Source organism: Petromyzon marinus, chromosome 1, assembly GCF_048934315.1.
Source record: "Petromyzon marinus isolate PM22_M1 ecotype Great Lakes invasive population chromosome 1, UKy_Petmar_22M1.pri1.0, whole genome shotgun sequence".
Lineage (NCBI taxonomy): Eukaryota > Metazoa > Chordata > Hyperoartia > Petromyzontiformes > Petromyzontidae > Petromyzon > Petromyzon marinus.
In genome coordinates this window covers 12,519,841-12,539,096 of record NC_133667.1, presented here as the reverse complement: position 1 = coordinate 12,539,096, position 19,256 = coordinate 12,519,841, and the positions used below count along the sequence as shown (strand labels likewise).

General features: G+C 43.2%; 1 protein-coding gene and 1 long non-coding RNA gene across 2 annotated transcripts; both read right to left on the bottom strand.

The window, feature by feature from the left end:
- Window positions 1-87: 87 nt before the first annotated feature.
- On the bottom strand, window positions 88-8,364 carry LOC142929606 (dual specificity tyrosine-phosphorylation-regulated kinase 3-like). Its single transcript, XM_076071190.1, has 4 exons — window positions 3,136-8,364; window positions 1,982-2,039; window positions 1,562-1,710; window positions 88-414 (listed from the first exon to the last, which is right to left on the bottom strand). Exons 1-4 carry the CDS (start codon window positions 3,172-3,174, stop codon window positions 274-276), a joined length of 387 nt encoding a protein of 128 aa, XP_075927305.1. The 5' UTR covers window positions 3,175-8,364; the 3' UTR covers window positions 88-273.
- Window positions 8,365-16,045: 7,681 nt separating this feature from the next.
- LOC142930284 (uncharacterized) lies at window positions 16,046-19,210 on the bottom strand. Its single transcript, XR_012946263.1, has 2 exons — window positions 18,474-19,210; window positions 16,046-16,848 (listed from the first exon to the last, which is right to left on the bottom strand). It is a non-coding gene; the product is annotated as an uncharacterized LOC142930284 (long non-coding RNA).
- Between the last annotated feature and the right edge of the window lie 46 nt (window positions 19,211-19,256).

The window sequence follows — 19,256 nt, the reverse complement described above, 5'->3', positions numbered from 1 at the left end:
TGCAAGAGTATGCCACTGTGTGCTTTGAACTGGGTACAATGTTTGCCAATATGGAAACCTACACCACAAATTCCTCAATTTGTATTGTGCAATCATTGTCCCCCTACTGGCAGACTAATGCTCCAGGTCACTCTTGCAAATGAGACTTATCCTGGTCTCTTCAGTTCTCACGAGGTTAAACAAAATAAACTTTTAAATTGATTTTTTTAAGTTATGGTTATCTTCACAAATTCAGATATATTTTTTTAATGTGGTTCATGTCTTTGTTCAAACTTACCTAGCAGTGTACTCTAGCAACTTGATGGCCACTTCTCTTTTCGTCTTGTGGTCCAGGCATCGGAGCACCTGCCCAAAGGACCCCTTCCCAAGTACATTCAGTACTTGGAAGCGGTACACCAGGTGTTCACCCGTGATCTAGAACAAGATTACACAAGTGTTCAGTACTCAAGCAGGGCCGTCTCTGAGTGCTCAAACATTACTCAGTCTAAACACACGGCTCATTCAAGTTCTCATTTCTTAGTCACTGGTCTGACATTCCCACACCCATGAACATCTTCTTTGGTTCTTTCGGTAAAGTCACGTAGAATGAGAATAAAATAATAAAATAAAATAACACAATAAAATTCTCACGACGTTTCGGCCACAACACAAGTGGCCTTCTTCAGCTTAAAAGACGCTACGAATCTTAACAACGTTCATTGAAGCTCTGTCGTCCCGACAGGTTTGTTCCTTTCACCTGAAGAAGGCCACTTGTGCTGTGGCCGAAACGTCGTGAGAATTTTATTGTGGTATTTTATTTTATTATTTTATTATTTTATTCTCATTCTACTTGACTTTACCGAAAGAACCAAAGAAGATGAATCCTTGCAGTCACGAAAGCTTTAAATCGAAACTCATGAACATGTCTGAGCTTTCCCTGATGTCTCTGCCAAATACATCTTTGCCTCACACTGGAAACCACTAAATCATTCTATGAAAAGTGTGGGTTATAGAATGTCCTTTATCTGTATTTATGATGACAAAGATAGTCACCACATCACGCGCTTTGAGTGCACTTCTGCGGCCGTCTGGAATGCTCTTCCTTCCGATATTAGGAAGCCACTGGAGCGATGCACTGTTAAATCTAGATTTAAAACTCAAGATCACAGGTGTCACTTTTACATAGCCATGTTCATTCAATTCCCACATTCCACCCACACAGTGAGTGGCCTCACTCTGTATGCCCTGCATACTATACTCATAGACCCATTCTAGGCTATGCCAACCCCACCCACTACTCAGGTAGCCCCACCTTTAGATCTTATCAATAGTTGAGCAATAGGCCAGAATATTTTAATCGAGATAAAATCCACATTTTTTTGTAGTTGCTTTGTGGCACCAGGAGAGCCTTTCTGAAAATGTCCAAAACTAGGACGTTGAGTAGCTTAACGTTTCAGTGTTCTTCACACAGAAAATCATTAGCAACTTATTAGGTATACACGTGCGTGTAAGGGATGTTGTGGTTTATAGTGGAATGCATGATTTAGTTGCAATGAACATGGCCCATATTGGAGAGTCTTACCGGAATGTAGTGGCCGTCGATGTCATCGTAGCCATCATTGGAAGGGCCATTTCGTTCCGAACGAATCTTGAAATAAAAAACTTCATTGAAACACAATATTTCTTGACGTTCCTGCTCTGTCATTCTGTCTTTGAATTTGTCCAAGACTTCTGCACACGCACACATGCCCAAAGACACACATGGTCATTCATGCACATATACACGTGTGCAACACACGTAATTACGATCACAAATGAATCAAGCACATCATGTTACACTTAACAAAGAGACTCGATTTGGGCCTCTTGTATGTGTGCTCTTAACGGATTTGTAAAGCCATTTAGGGATCGGTCTTCTAAATAGATATGATGTGTGTTTGTTATAGAGGAGTGTGGCAGTAATTCATGTGGTGAATGATGCTGAATAAAGTGGAGTAAAAACCTTGTGGTGTGCAGCTCATCCCTGCCACTGGGAAGACGACTTCATCCGATGGAGTTGCCTGCTTTTGTCACAGAGATGTGCACAGAGAGGCACGCGTGAACATGCGGGCAAGCACACAGACATGGACATATATACAGAGACAAAGTGGTACACACACAAACACCCACTGAGAGAGTGCTTGTGGAAGGGCCTAAATCGCACAAAGCTCTCAGAGGATTACCCTAGAGAGTATTTTTTGGCCTGCACCTCCGTGATGGCCTCATATATTGGAAAAGGTCAACGCTTTACCTCACTATGCATGATCGACGAGCTGCGGTGAACCCATTTACTGTATACTGTTGGGTGGTATTTAAGAAACTTGCCCCATTGAACTGCCATGCTCGGAGATTAAAGCAGCGACCTCTGGTGTGGAAACCACTACACCAAGCAGCATCCAAACATACATATTCACGAATAATAGTATATTGCACCTCGATGATGTCAAATAATCTGACACTTTGGGAATATTAAACGGTGCCCATATTCCCAGGTTTGTGGCCAATTCCATTAAACATCTTCAACTGCATTATATATTGATTTCTAATTTACACAAATATGGCAAAAGGGTGAATTGTTAAAGGTATTTTATGAAACTGGTTACAGGTCACGAACCTGAACACATTCATAAAGTCCAAGTAGAGCACCTGCCAATACGTGTGCTGTGTAATAAGCTCGTGTGTCTCCTGGTTGGTTCACGAGTACTAGAGTCCCTTACTGCGAACTGAGCTGACAAGAAATTGCCTTGACTGTGTCGTGAGTTTGCCGTGTGTAAGCGTGTCTGTACCGTTAGGTAAAACGGCTCGTTGTGGTACTAGTTATAATAGGCGTTTACTAACAGCACTTGCCCCAAAAGTCTATAGAGCTTACACGATGTGGGGTGGGGGTGGAACTTTGATTCTTTGCTGTCAGTTGAACTAGTAATAAACCCATTTGGTGGTGAAGTGACCTGAAAGCCTGCACTGTGTGTTGAGCTTATTGGTCAATGGTAATCGTTCTATTCTAGAATGGCAGTGAAACACGTAGTCCACGACTACTCTACGATAAAAAAGAAATGAGCTTGTCTCTGTATTGTGCAGTCTGCTTATAAGAGTTTGCTGTCAAGAGTAGTTACTGACCTGCTGCACAATTGCAGACTGAACATCGAGTTGATCCATCTCCAAAAGATCGTTCTGGAACACAGCACAATGATAGCATTAAAACCTAAATAACCTCCTTTAGCACCCTTCATTCGACCAAGCTTAGAGCAGCAAGGGAGATCTCTCCAGCAGGTGTGGCACTCTCCCAGAACTGTCTTCAATAGGGAGTTCAAATCCCCGTTTAAAGATTGAGAACCCTTCATCCTTGAAGAGTTCGTGAAAAAATTAAGTGCCACTTTGTGTTAATCAATTAGTTGTCCGTATATTTAAATATGGGCCTCGCCATAGGAATGTGGAATTTACACCACCTGGAAATCACTACCCATGACATGAAGCTTAATAGCTTATTGAGCCCTTTCGCAACCATCACCAACAACATCTACCTAAACCACAATCGCCATTAGCATCACTAGCACCACCACGGAAATTGTCTCTGACATCACCACAATCACCACCAGAAAGCAACTAAACCATCACCCCTATCACTACAATTACAATCTTCACGTAACTATCACTTGCAACACTCAACACGAGCAAAGAGCAGCTCTCCCCACTGCCACCAGCAACCAACTGCAATCAACACGACCACGACAAAGATCAATGTACCGTCCTCAACACCATTACCATCACTTACCGTGGATAAATCTCTCGTCGGCAAACTCGTACTCGCACTATTGAACATTCAAAACAGAATCCTCGTGGCAAAAGCCGTAGCTCGAGCCGCGTGCCGCTTCGAAGTTTAGCGCTATGTTAATCGCATCCGGATAGTGACGTCAGTAGCGACGTCACGGCATCCGGTGCGCGGAGTGTCACGTGGGCGTTCGTGGGGGGTCGCGTGTTGTGTAATACACGTGTTGTGTATTACACACGTGGTGTGTGTATTACACAACACGTGTATTACACAACACGTGTTGTGTAATACACGTGTATTACACAACACGTGTTGTGTACAGTATGTTGGACTTCTTTCGCACCGCACGTAGACAGCTGTGCTAATCGGAGGTGCCGATTCGAGCTGCAGTACAGTATAGTACAGCTGTTACCATCAGCCACGATGTAGTTCTCATTACAGTACAGTAGTATAAAGAGCAGGAATAGTTATTTCATTAACTTCACTCCACTTTGCCCCCCCCGTACCCAATGGATGTTTGGCATCGCGTGACGCCCGTGAGCGATACCCACAAAGTTGTAACGCCTCTTAAATTTTGATTTAAAGCTTTCGTGACTGCAGGGATTCATATTCTTGGTTATTTCGGTAAAGTCACGTTGAAGGGAAACAATAAAATAATAAAAATATAAAACAATTAAATTCTCACGGCGTTTCGACTGCAACACAAGCAATCATCAGATGTGAAAACCACAATAAAAATTTAATATCACTTACCGTGGATAAATCTCTCGTCGGCAAACTCGCACTATTGAACATTCAAAACAGAGTCCTCGTGGCAAAAGCCGTAGCTCGAGCCGCGTGCCGCCTCGAAGTTTAGCGCTGTTAATCGCATCCGGATAGTGACGTCAGTAGCGACGTCACGGCATCCGGTGCGCGGAGTGTCACGTGGGCGTTCGTGGGGGGTCGCGTGTTGTGTAATACACGTGGTGTGTAATACACGTGTTGTGTATTACACAACACGTGTTGTGTACAGTATGTTGGACTTCTTTCGCACCGCACGTAGACAGCTGTGCTAATCGGAGGTGCCGATTCGAGCTGCAGTACAGTATAGTACAGCTGTTACCATCAGCCACGATGTAGTTCTCATTACAGTACAGTAGTATAAAGAGCAGGAATAGTTATTTCATTAACTTCACTCCACTTTGCCCCCCCCCGTACCCAATGGATGTTTGGCATCGCGTGACGCCCGTGAGCGATGCCCACAAAGTTGTAACGCCTCTTAAATTTTGATTTAAAGCTTTCGTGACTGCAGGGATTCATATTCTTGGTTCTTTCGGTAAAGTCACGTTGAAGGGAAACAATAAAATAATAAAAAAATAAAACAATTAAATTCTCACGGCGTTTCGACTGCAACACAAACAATCATCATCAGATGTCAAAACCACAATAAAATTTTAATAACTGCCACTTTTTTCAAATTTTCTTGTGGTTTTCACACCTGATGATGATTGCTGCTTGTGTTGCAGTCGAAACGTCCTGAGAATTTTATTGTTTTATATTTTTACTATTTTATTGTTTCCCTTCTACGTGGTGACTTTACCGAAAGAACCAAGAGAAATGTGACGTCACGTCAAAATGCGCAACTTCAAATAAATATAGACAACACGTTCTACTTTATTAAATAGACTTTTTAATAAATGTTTTCTCCTACAACATCAGAGTGCAGCGCCACATTAAATACGCACTACAATGACAATAGTTTAAAGCGATTTGAAGCATGTTTTATTTATTTATTTTGGGGGGGGGGCAGAGCTTTGTGACGTCATATTTGAGAGAGGGGGGGTCTGACTTTTTGTGACGCCGTGTGACTATGGTGGTGGGGGTCAAAAATCGCGTGCCGTCTTGTTATTCCACTGCTGGATGAGGGGGTTCGCCACGCAGCCGCAGATTGCGGGTGTATCTTGGGCCACGCATCATCGCCACGCTCGTCGATGTGGGTGGGTGGGTGAAGGCGGAGAAGCATGGAAGTTCAGTTCAACAGTTGATGTTGCTGTGCTGCACTGGCGGGCTATAACAATGCTGCTGAAATGATGCACTTTACCGATTTAAGGCCGTGAAGATGATGTGTAAGAAATGTTTTTATATATATATGATACGGAGACGGAAATGCGAATGGGGGTATATGGTGTTACTCTTTGTTTTTTTCTTTGGTAAAGTCACCTATAAATAAGAAATAATAAAATAACATAATAGCGTACGACGTTTCGGTTGCAACATAAGCAGCCATCATCAGATACAGAAGAGCTAAATTTACGACAGAGGGGAAACATTACCCCAGATGTATATACAGACACCCAAGTAGGGGGGAACTAACACAGATACAACAGGGGACACAGAGAGAGAAGCACACCAAAACAAACAGGGTTTAGCAAAATTTGGAAACCATATAAAGCAACACAGACGGTCGGTCAAAACAATTGACGCATAGTCTGGTTGATTACGCTATTTCAAAGATTGCTAAATTGCAAGTTAAGTATGAAATTTAAAATACAGACTGCACACACACACACATAGACATCCAAGTAGAGCGAACCAGCACAGAGACAAGCACAGAGTGAAGTCGCCTTAAATAGGCAGAGAAGGTAAGGCTGAGAGACAATGGGACAAATTAGCAAGAGGTATGCATGGAGCAAAGGGGACGCGGCAGCACACACTCGGAAACACCAAGGCCCACACACAGGCAGAGACAGCACAGAGACACAAATCCAAGCCAAAACAGAAAGGCAGACACACAAGCAGAGACAACACAAAGACACAGACCTCATACCTCCCCGTAGAGGTGGTTCAGACTTGATTCGAAGCTTTCGTGACTGCAGGAATTACTGCAGTCACGAAAGTATATGGTGTGCTTATTTATTTTGATATTTTATATTCTCCAAGACGACCCGAATTATTTTCGGTTGTACACTGGCAGGAAACAGCTCCATATGTAAAATTTACAAAGGGCTGTAGCATTACACTTACTCATTCATTCTGGCCACAACCTGATACCAACATTGACCGATTAAAAAAACCCTATATAATCTGTTTAATACATAGGTTTTCGCGATCAATATTATTCTCAAAAGTTTTTTTGGGTTAAATCACGCAAATATCAGTGCTGTTAACCCACCACCACCACCACAGCCAATTAAGACGTTACATACACAAAACGTACCAATGAATTTTACTTCAGCACACCGATGTCGAAGAGGAAACGGACATTTACAACTTTAGTACGATGTTTCAATGGCGATTACAACCGGCTTTATCGGGCGATTTTCCCAAATTGTGAATAAGTCTTCCCGTTTCCAGTCTTAAGTCAGGCACTTCCAAATACGGCCTTCAGCGTTGCCAGCTGTTTGGTCGCGGGCTCTTGCAGCCGTGTGACCTCAAGACACACACACACCTGCGCAAGCACACGGACGAGAAGCCGTATAGCTGCAACGTGTGTGGCCAGACCTTCAGGTCGCTTCCACTTGCTTCAGATGTTGTTTTCCCCGCTTCAAATAAAAGGTGCATCGTGTTGAAAAGTAAAACATTGGACAGAGCCTCTATCGAGCTGCACAGGGCTCGCAAATCAGTTTGGCCACCGATGAGCCAACACGTTTAACGCATATTATAGATGAGCAACAAGTATGACCATTGGACACAGGTAAAGGTGGAAGTTTTAATAGTATTTTCTATAAACTCATTATGCATTTCCATGGAGCATTATGGATAAAGCAGGATTAACTCAATTGTGTTCACAAGTAAAACGTGTTTCAGTCGATCAGCCTATTAGTTATCCAGAAAAATATTATCAAGCAGCATTTGTTAAAGCAAGCAAACTAGGCCAGTTTAAATATTGTGGGTCTCATCAGCAGTTAGGCTGGTTTAAACAAATGCTGCTGAATTACCGGATGTTATTAGCTAAGAGCATTCCAAATAAAAATGGGACCCCGTTTAATGCACAAAATCAAAGCGATACACAAACTCATGCGTTGCTGTGGATAATTTTTGGGTAACAGCATATATAATCATAACTCCATTTTTCTTGGTTCTTTCGGTAAAGTCGCGTAGAAGGGAAACAATAAAATAATGAACTCAAGCACGTACACCAAGCTCTTAAGGCTAATGGTTATTCCGATGACACAATCCGCAAAGCTATCACTCCAACCATGAAGAAGGACCCTCTTGAGAAGCCTTTCAAAACCATCACGTTACCCTACATTGTAGGGATCACAAAAAAGTTCTCCAAAATCTTGAATGAACACAAGATCCAGGTCCGATTCAACACATTACATAAAATCCGTGATCTGGTTGCGTCTGTAAAAGATGTGATTCCAGACATACAGTACCCTGGTGTCTACAAACTAAGTTGCCTCTGTGGTAGTAGTTACATTAGAGAAACCAAACGGCATGTCTCGGACCGCATTCGTGAACACAAAGCAGACCTGAAACACGGTAGGACCAACACCTCGGCCGTGGCAGATCACTTATAATTCAGTAGGTTCACATGACATTGACTTCTCCTAGACAGAGGTTCTTTGCAAGCCATCTGGCTACCATGAGAGATTCGTTCATGAGGCTTTCCACATATACAAACACAGACAATTTCAACCGAGAAGATGGATTCTGGCTTAGCAATCATTGGAAGGATTTGATAAACCATTTTGGGACTTAATTGATTGATCACGCTTACGCTGGCTTTCAGACCGCATCCATTATTTTCGTCTCCCCCCTCCTAGTTTCCGAACATAGATGGACTCATCCATCAGAATAAACTGTCAACTCGCTCTCCGTGGTGCAAACGTTAAAAAACCGCCACTTTTTTTCAAAATTTCTTGTTGTGGTTTTCACACCTGATGATGATTGCTTGTGTTGCAGTCGAAACGTCGTGAGAATTTTATTGTTTTATATTTTTATTATTTTATTGTTTCCCTTCTACGTGACTTTACCGAAAGAACCAAGAATATGAATCCCTGCAGTCACGAAAGCTTTAAATCAAAACATAACTCCATTGTTTCCACGTTAAAATATTCTTCATTTTATATTTTAAAAAAGCCTTAAAACCGAGCTCCATGACACACCAGACAAACATTTTATTGACCCTGATGTGAAAGAAAGAGGGGTTCATGAAGGGTCAGCATTAGTTAGTCCAAGGAAGGAAAAACACCACTGGTTGGTAACTGAAAGTTAGCTTCTATGAAAGAAGACAACAAGAGAACGTTTAATTCGGCGAGGGGTGGGGGGAAAGGGCAAACGAGCATGGATGCGGGTGGAAGCACCACAGGTAAATCGTTGTACCAACTAATTCTAGCAGAAAAAAAGTAATTAATTCTGTCCATTGTAACAGAGGTGTCCATAGAATTTTCTAAGCACATCCCACCATTGGGACCACCATCCGAATAGAGCCGTTTTGCAAATCCTTGAACGGTTTGGAAAGTGAAACCTCAACAGAGGATGCGCATTAGGGAACCTGCAAATTATGAATGTTCAGCACAACCAGTGCGATTAATTCACGCCTGTTAAACAAAAATATGGGTCTCCATTGTGTGCCACTGCCTGTAACCCACCAAGAAAAGTTCTGGTTACTTATGACAATTTCGATTTAAAGCTTTCGTGACTGCAATGATTCATCTTCTTTGGTTCTTTCGGTAAAGTCACGTAGAATGAGAATAAAATAATAAATTGATAAAATAAAATAACACAATAATATTCTCACGACGTTTCGGCCACAACACAAGCTGCCTTCATCAGGTGAAGGGGGCGAGACTGTCTGGTAGGACAGCGCTGGAGTGAGAGAGCCACGTTCAGATCACGGCTTTTAAGCTGTGTGAGAGGAACAAAGAGCCTTGAAGGAATTAGCATAAAATTTAGCATTGAAATGGCTGAATGATTAGCTTGTGACTGGTCACAGAAATAGCTATGTTAAAAGTTAAAGCATACACATCCGCAGAGGCACCCATTGTTAAAAGGAATTAGCATAGAATTTAGCATTGAAATAGCTAAGTTAAGGCATACACATCCGCAGAGGCACCCCTTGACAATGGGATTAGCATAGAATTTAGCATTGAAATGGCTGAGTGATTCGCTTGTAACTGCTACAGAAATAGTTACGTTGAAGTCAGAGCATACACATTCACCGAGGCACTTAGTACAAATCAAACAGGAGAATTTAGCATTGAAATAACTAGGCGAATTTAGCATTGAAATAACTGGGTGATTTGCTAGTGACTGGTCACAGAAATGACTACACATCTGAGCTATTCACAGTACTATATAGTGAACCAATAAAAACTAAAATATAAATTACCTTCATGTTATCAATAAACTCTATATTCTCCAATCAGCTAAGCTACCAACCATAAGTCGTTATGTATCACAATGCTATATGGCGAAAAAATGGGTGGATTCTTACCCTCAAATTTCCGTACCACGGATAGCTACGGGCCCCGTTCAGACGGACGAGTTCGTCCATGGTCGAAACAGAGGAGGGGGAGAGAGACAGCTGCGAAGCCCTAGTATACTCCATGTTGTAAACCATACCATTAACCGTGGTGTGAGAGGTATTAAGAGGCAATGCTGGCGAAAGAGCTGCGGTCTGAAGGTCATCGTAAAATTACAATTAATTAAGAACAGAAATGATTTAACACATCTTTCCAGTGGTTACTAAGCCTGAATCCATCTTCTCGGTTGAAATTGTCTCTGTGCTTGTATATGTGAATGGCCTCATGAACGAATCTCTCATGGTAGCCAGTTGGTTTGCAAAGAACCTCCGTCTTGGAGAAGTCAATGTCATGTGAGCCCACTGAATTGTAACAGTGATCTGCCACGGCAGAGGAGTTCGTCTTACCGTGTTTCAAGTCTGCTTTATGTTCGCGGATGCGGTCCGAGATATGTCTTTTGGTTTCTCCAATGTAGCTACTACCACAGAGGCACTTTAGTTTGTAAACGCCCGGGTACTGTATGTCTGGAAGAGCATCTTTTACAGATGGAACTAAATCACGGATTTTGTGTACTGTGTTGAATCGGACCTGGATCTTGTGTTTATTCAGGATTTTGGAGATCTTTTTAGTGACCTCTGCAATGTAGGGTAAGGTGATGGTTTTGAGTGGCTCCACAAGAGGATCCTTCTTCATGACTGGAGTGATGGCTTTGCGGATTGTGTAGTCGGAGTAGCCATTAGCCCTGAGAGCCTGGTGTACGTGCTTGAGTTCACTGGTAATGTGTTCCTGGTCGGAAATGCATTGGGCTCTATGGTATAGAGTCTTGATGAGGCAGTTCTTCTGGGATGGATGGTGGTGGGAATCCGGTTTCAAGTAAGCATCTGTATGGGTAGCTTTCCTGTAGACAGAGTGGCTCATTGAACCATCATGTCTCCTTTTAATTAAGACATCCAGAAAGGGTAGTTTGCCATCTTTTTCGACCTCCATGGTAAATCTGATGGCTGGGTGTATGGAATTGATGTGGTCGCGGAATTGGTCTAGAGCAGGCTGGCCATGTGGCCAGATGACAAAGGTGTCATCAACGTACCTCTTCCATAAGGTCGGGCGTAGAGTGGCAGTCTGGATGGCGTCAGTTTCAAATTTTTCCATGAATACGTTGGCTACAACCGGAGATAGGGGGGAGCCCATTGGGGTGCCCTCAGTTTGTTTGTAGAAAGTTCCATTCCAGGTGAAGTATGTGTTGGTTAAGCAATGTCTCACCAGGGGGGGTACATCAGTATGCAGTCCTTGATGAACCAGGTCTTCAATGATAGCGATGGTGTCAGGTACCGGGACTTTGGTGAACAAGGACACCACATCAAAACTGACAAGCAGGTCGTTTGGGGACAGGGAAATGTCTTTGATTGTCGATACCAGGTGAGTAGAATTTAGTACCGCAGAGGTGGTTTTTCCAGTGAAAGGTCGCAGTATATCAGCCAGAAAACGTGCCAGTTTGTAGGTGGGGGAGCTGATAGTAGAGACGATGGGACGAAGGGGTGTATCTTCTTTGTGTATCTTTGGAAGGCCATATAATCTTGGTGGTCTGGCAGCAGAGGGTTTCAACGAGAACTGTTTGTTCTCATCAATTAATGCTGTTGAATCAGAGATAATTTTGTTCGTTTTGGTGACCAGGCTGTTGGTGGGATCTCTTTTTATTTTTGTATAGCTGCCATCGTTGAGTAGTTCTTGAATTTTGTTGTTATATTCTGTTTTGTCCATGATGACAGTGGCATTGCCTTTGTCGGCTGAGAGAACGACAATATCATCCCTCTTTTTTAATTGAGATAATTCAAAACGTTCGTCTTTGCTGATGTTGCTAGGTGGCAACTTAGCGTTTTTGAGGGTTGCAGCTATTTCAGATCTTGCTACGTCTGCAGAGATGTGACTCAAGCCCTTGAGTGCAACGTCGACATGGGCAATGATATCATTAACCGGTAAGTTTCTCGGTGTGACAGCAAAGTTTAGACCTTTAGCTAAAACGGATTTCAGACCATCAGAAATGGAACTGTTACTGCGATTAATTACGACTTTGTTGACGTCTATCTTTTCGGTGTGTGGATCCGATTTTTTGCTGGAGAGGTGATTGAATTTGGAAATCAAATTGTCCCTACATTTGTTCGACATAGTGGCAGCCGAAGAGGTAGTCATATTGTCTACATGTTACCAATCCGATGTAGACATTGTCGACGTTGCACTCAAGGGCTTGAGTCACATCTCTGCAGACGTAGCAAGATCTGAAATCGCTGCAACCCTCAAAAACGCTAAGTTGCCACCTAGCAACATCAGCAAAGACGAACGTTTTGAATTATCTCAATTAAAAAAGAGGGATGATATTGTCGTTCTCTCAGCCGACAAAGGCAATGCCACTGTCATCATGGACAAAACAGAATATAACAACAAAATTCAAGAACTACTCAACGATGGCAGCTATACAAAAATAAAAAGAGATCCCACCAACAGCCTGGTCACCAAAACGAACAAAATTATCTCTGATTCAACAGCATTAATTGATGAGAACAAACAGTTCTCGTTGAAACCCTCTGCTGCCAGACCACCAAGATTATATGGCCTTCCAAAGATACACAAAGAAGATACACCCCTTCGTCCCATCGTCTCTACTATCAGCTCCCCCACCTACAAACTGGCACGTTTTCTGGCTGATATACTGCGACCTTTCACTGGAAAAACCACCTCTGCGGTACTAAATTCTACTCACCTGGTATCGACAATCAAAGACATTTCCCTGTCCCCAAACGACCTGCTTGTCAGTTTTGATGTGGTATCCTTGTTCACCAAAGTCCCGGTACCTGACACCATCGCTATCATTGAAGACCTGGTTCATCAAGGACTGCATACTGATGTACCCCCCCTGGTGAGACATTGCTTAACCAACACATACTTCACCTGGAATGGAACTTTCTACAAACAAACTGAGGGCACCCCAATGGGCTCCCCCCTATCTCCGGTTGTAGCCAACGTATTCATGGAAAAATTTGAAACTGACGCCATCCAGACTGCCACTCTACGCCCGACCTTATGGAAGAGGTACGTTGATGACACCTTTGTCATCTGGCCACATGGCCAGCCTGCTCTAGACCAATTCCGCGACCACATCAATTCCATACACCCAGCCATCAGATTTACCATGGAGGTCGAAAAAGATGGCAAACTACCCTTTCTGGATGTCTTAATTAAAAGGAGACATGATGGTTCAATGAGCCACTCTGTCTACAGGAAAGCTACCCATACAGATGCTTACTTGAAACCGGATTCCCACCACCATCCATCCCAGAAGAACTGCCTCATCAAGACTCTATACCATAGAGCCCAATGCATTTCCGACCAGGAACACATTACCAGTGAACTCAAGCACGTACACCAGGCTCTCAGGGCTAATGGCTACTCCGACTACACAATCCGCAAAGCCATCACTCCAGTCATGAAGAAGGATCCTCTTGTGGAGCCACTCAAAACCATCACCTTACCCTACATTGCAGAGGTCACTAAAAAGATCTCCAAAATCCTGAATAAACACAAGATCCAGGTCCGATTCAACACAGTACACAAAATCCGTGATTTAGTTCCATCTGTAAAAGATGCTCTTCCAGACATACAGTACCCGGGCGTTTACAAACTAAAGTGCCTCTGTGGTAGTAGCTACATTGGAGAAACCAAAAGACATATCTCGGACCGCATCCGCGAACATAAAGCAGACTTGAAACACGGTAAGACGAACTCCTCTGCCGTGGCAGATCACTGTTACAATTCAGTGGGCTCACATGACATTGACTTCTCCAAGACGGAGGTTCTTTGCAAACCAACTGGCTACCATGAGAGATTCGTTCATGAGGCCATTCACATATACAAGCACAGAGACAATTTCAACCGAGAAGATGGATTCAGGCTTAGTAACCACTGGAAAGATGTGTTAAATCATTTCTGTTCTTAATTAATTGTAATTTTACGATGACCTTCAGACCGCAGCTCTTTCGCCAGCATTGCCTCTTAATACCTCTCACACCACGGTTAATGGTATGGTTTACAACATGGAGTATACTAGGGCTTCGCAGCTGTCTCTCTCCCCCTCCTCTGTTCCGACCATGGACGAACTCGTCCGTCTGAACGGGGCCCGTAGCTATCCGTGGTACGGAAATTTGAGGGTAAGAATCCACCCATTTTTTCGCCATATAGCATTGTGATATATAACGACTTATGGTTGGTAGCTTAGCTGATTGGAGAATATAGAGTTTATTGATAACATGAAGGTAATTTATATTTTAGTTTTTATTGGTTCACTATATAGTACTGTGAATAGCTCAGATGTGTAGTCATTTCTGTGACCAGTCACTAGCAAATCACCCAGTTATTTCAATGCTAAATTCGCCTAGTTATTTCAATGCTAAATTATCCTGTTTGATTTGTACTAAGTGCCTCGGTGAATGTGTATGCTCTGACTTCAACGTAACTATTTCTGTAGCAGTTACAAGCGAATCACTCAGCCATTTCAATGCTAAATTCTATGCTAATCCCATTGTCAAGGGGTGCCTCTGCGGATGTGTATGCCTTAACTTAGCTATTTCAATGCTAAATTCTATGCTAATTCCTTTTAACAATGGGTGCCTCTGCGGATGTGTATGCTTTAACTTTTAACATAGCTATTTCTGTGACCAGTCACAAGCTAATCATTCAGCCATTTCAATGCTAAATTTTATGCTAATTCCTTCGTCAAGGCTCTTTGTTCCTCTCACACAGCTTAAAAGCCGTGATCTGAACGTGGCTCTCTCACTCCAGCGCTGTCCTACCAGACAGTCTCGCCCCCTTCACCTGATGAAGGCAGCTTGTGTTGTGGCCGAAACGTCGTGAGAATATTATTGTGTTATTTTATTTTATCAATTTATTATTTTATTCTCATTCTACGTGACTTTACCGAAAGAACCAAAGAAGATACTTACGACAACTTTGCAGTGCATTTACTTAGCTCAAAATTATTATTCGAAAAAAACATTCATTCATCAAATGTACTTCATACCAAAAAAAATACATACTGCTGCCACAGATGACAAAAGTCAGTCCTATTGAACAATATTTTTTTTAAAACATGTACAGTTTTGCTGTTGCAGCAGCAGAAGATTAAATGCTAGTGACATGAGACCACTGTTAGGAGGTGGGGGGGGCATGCTGACAACACACAAACGGACAACGATCACAAACTATGTACAATGCTTACCACCGCTGGGATTCCCAACGGACTATGTAGTGTCACGTGCCTGAGCCTATGGGGGGAAATGCAGAAGTTGCATTTCCCAGGAAACAACGTCAGGTTTTCTCGCAGACCCAATTATGGGTGGTTTTGAACACCTTCGGCATAAATAACAAGATGATGCTTTTACATATATACGTGATTTTTTTATGGTGGTAAATGCAGAATGATGCTGAAATGTGTTCCTTTGGTTTAAAACAACTTGGCGAATTCACTGGTCGAGAATTTGGAAACCAGCTCGGCAGAACCTGGAAGTTGATCGATGGAAGTGAGAAACGTTGAATCCAAAATCAGCTTAAGATGAGAACGATGCTGTGATCATCATGGTTGACACTTTTGGGAGGAATGGCCCTTTTACATCGCCGAGATAAAGATGGGATGGACATTGCCCAAAACAGACATTTTTTTTAGGGCAGTGTTAATGACGATTCGTGTTGAGCTTTTGTTATTTGTACATCACTGCCAATGCAATAGTAAACATAAAAGATAGAAATTAAGATTCAGAAAATGTAAGTATATATATTTTTTTAATTGAAATAAAAATGCCGTCCCTGTTTTCCCTTCAGATATAACAATGTGCAAGTTGTAAATGAATAATCTGAGTCTCCTTGCACCACATAATTAATGCAACCCGTGATTCAGAAATTCAGCTACAAAATCAACATTTAAGGCATGTAAAAAATACCATTTCGGGAGAAATAATGGTGCCAAAGTAATGAAAATCTTTGAATGCAGAAGTCAGAATTCCTCACATTCACACATCCTAAATGGAAAAGACAGGTTACATAGAGAAACTATTCTTAAACTTAGAACAAAAATTGACGAGAGAAGAAATGAAATTATTAAATGCTGCAAAAACAAGGACGAAAAACCGTGCACATACGTGGACTCTCTCACACTTTCCCAAAAGCGTTTGTCTCGAGAAAAATTTAGTTTTTCTCCCAGAAAGCACGGGCAGGGTTAAGGAAACATCACATAAACTGTTCAGGTCAGCGGGCTTGGTTCTTTGGGTAAAGTCACGTGGGTTGAAAATAAAATAGATTAAATCACGACGTTTAGGGCGCAGCACAAGCGGCCCGTCATCAGGTGGGACAACCAACAGGAAGCAACAAACTGCTGAAGTGGGCGAATCGGAGTTGCAGAGAGTTCCGCTTCAGCAATTTGTTTCTTGCTGTGGTTGTCCCAACACGATGACGGACCGCTTGCGTTGCGCCCGAAACGTCGTGATTTAATTCGTTTTATACCTACGTGACTTTACCGAAAGATTACAGCAACTTGGGAAGGCCTTCGTTGCAGCAGTGGACAGATCAGGGCTGAAGACACACACACACAAAACACATACAACGCACAAATTAGTAAATATAATGTAGTACACAATAAATGCACGCGCGCAAACGTCACGCGAGTAATTAAATAAATACAGTAAAACCTTGGATTGCGAGTAACTTGGTCTGCGAGTGTTTTGCAAGACGAGCACATTTTTTTTTATAAATATTAATTTGATAAACGAGCGGGGTCTTGCAATACGAGCAGTACGTACACGCTTTGTACTGCCGAGCGTCACGTGATCACAACTGATGTACGAGTGCTTTGATATACGAGTGCTTTGGATTACAAAACACGTTTCCGAAACGAATTATGCTCGCAATCCAAGGTTTTACTGTGTACAGTACATGCATACACATACCTATACAAACGCAAATCAATATATGCAATAATGAATAAATATATACACAGTATAATATGCACACAAGAGCAGGGGGGAACATAAACACGTAGGGTTTCATGGACGTACATAAAGCAGTGTTTTAGTACTCGATGTTCAACCTTGTTTTCATGGTTGGTCACCAACACTCTCCAATTCATCGCAATTGTATGTACGTTTAACTTCTTTTGCATCATACGGAGCCAACCGTGCTAATCGGACGTGCAGAGGATTCCATCCGGTGCCGGGACCCAAAACCGAAACATTAAATTAATTTACTATAGATATAGGGTGGCCCGATCTGTATAACCAAGCGATTTATGGACAGTTACTACATGGCAACATGTGCGATTGCGAGTGACATCAAACAAGCTACAATGACCAACAATGGCAACTCGCACAACGAGCCATCGAAAGCACAATATGTATTCAACTACCTCGAACAACAAAGATCCCCTGTGTAGCCTTAACAGACTGTTGGGGCGAGTGCTGTTAGCACCTATAAAGGTCGGCCCTCCCCTAGGCCGAGCCTGCCTAGGGGAGGGCCGGCCTAGGGGAGGCCCAGGACCCGGTTCAGATATAATCGTCACTGGTGCTGGCCGGACGTGGGAATCGAACTCGGGACGCCGAGTTCATAGCGCAGCGCGCTCACCGCTACACCACCGCTCCACTTACACACACACTCCACACTCGCAGCCTACGTTAATTTTTCGTCTCCCCCCTCCTCTTTTCCGAACATAGATGGACTCGTCCATCTAAACAAACTGTCAAATCGCTATCCGTGGTGCTAACGTTTAAAAATAAATAAATACAAACCGCCACTTCTTTCAAATGTTCTTGCCGTTGTTTTTCACACCTGATGATGACTGCTTGTGTTGCAGTCGAAACGTCGTGAGAATTTTATTGTTTTATACATATTTTATTATTTTATTGTTTCCCTTCAACGTGACTTTACCGAAAGAACCAAGAATATGAATCACTGCAGTCACGAAAGCTTTAAATCAAAATTTAAGGTGTAAACCGTTTTTGTGGGGTGCGAAGCGTGTCAGTGACCAACTAAGCTTCGGTGGTGGTGAAGGAGTGGATGGTGTTGGTCGTCGCGTGGTGGAGTCATGGATGACGCCGGTCCGGCAGTGCAGCGCTCAGGATTTAGTGCGGAGGGAGTTGGGGGGGGGTAAGGGCTGGATGGGGCTGTCCCCTCGCACAGCCCCGGGTTGCCTGCCCGTTCATCACCTTTGCGTTGGTGTTCTCCATCTCAACTTACAGCTGTTTTATTGTCATAATCAGGGATAATTTTAGATGCGCGATGTGTTGATGATGCACCCAAGGCCACACTCGTCATTCTTCCACTCGCACTATCTGTCTCAGGAAAACAGTATTATTGCATTCCAACACTCCCTGCCCTTTCCAACTTACCCCCCTTGAGTGCTCGTGTATCTAGGTGCACCATCATATTCTACCCGGATTCTCCCGGAGGTGGTCTCGCGTCAAACTCACCCATGTTTTACCACAGGGTCCGGGAGTCACCATCTCACACCGAACTTTGCCAATTCTCTCTCACATGGGAAACCCATGGCCAGGTCACTCGCTCGGTTTGCCGGGATGAAAACCCAGGTGGAGAGGTTCGGTTTGTGTGTTCTAGTTGACCTAAGCGCTAGTCGGGGTGCGTGCATGGGGTGAATGCATGGTGTGTGTGTATGTGTGGGCTGTATGTGTGGTGTGTGCATATGGTGTGTGTGTGGGGTGTAGGTGTGCGTGGGGTGTGTGTGTAGTTTGTGCATGGGGTGTGTGTGTGGGGTGTTAGCATGGGGTGTGTGTGTGGGGTGTATGTGTGCGTGGTGTGTGTGTGGGGGGTGTGTGTGGTGTGTGTATATGTGTGGGGTGCATGTGTGCGTGGGGTGCAAGCATGGTTTGTGTGTGTGCGTGGGGTGTGCACGGTGTGTGAATAGTGTGTGTATGCGTGGGGTGTGTGTGTGTGTGTGGTGCAAACAAGTAAAACAATGTTAATAAACGTTC

Coding starts and splice junctions, on each gene's coding strand:
- LOC142929606 (XM_076071190.1), bottom strand. CDS start 3,174: ATGGATCAACTCGATGTTCAGTCTGCAATTGTGCAGCAG. Junction 2,040..3,135: donor AGTCTGCAATTGTGCAGCAG/GTCAGTAACTAC, acceptor TGACAAAAGCAG/GCAACTCCATCGGATGAAGT. Junction 1,711..1,981: donor GATGAGCTGCACACCACAAG/GTTTTTACTCCA, acceptor GTGCGTGTGCAG/AAGTCTTGGACAAATTCAAA.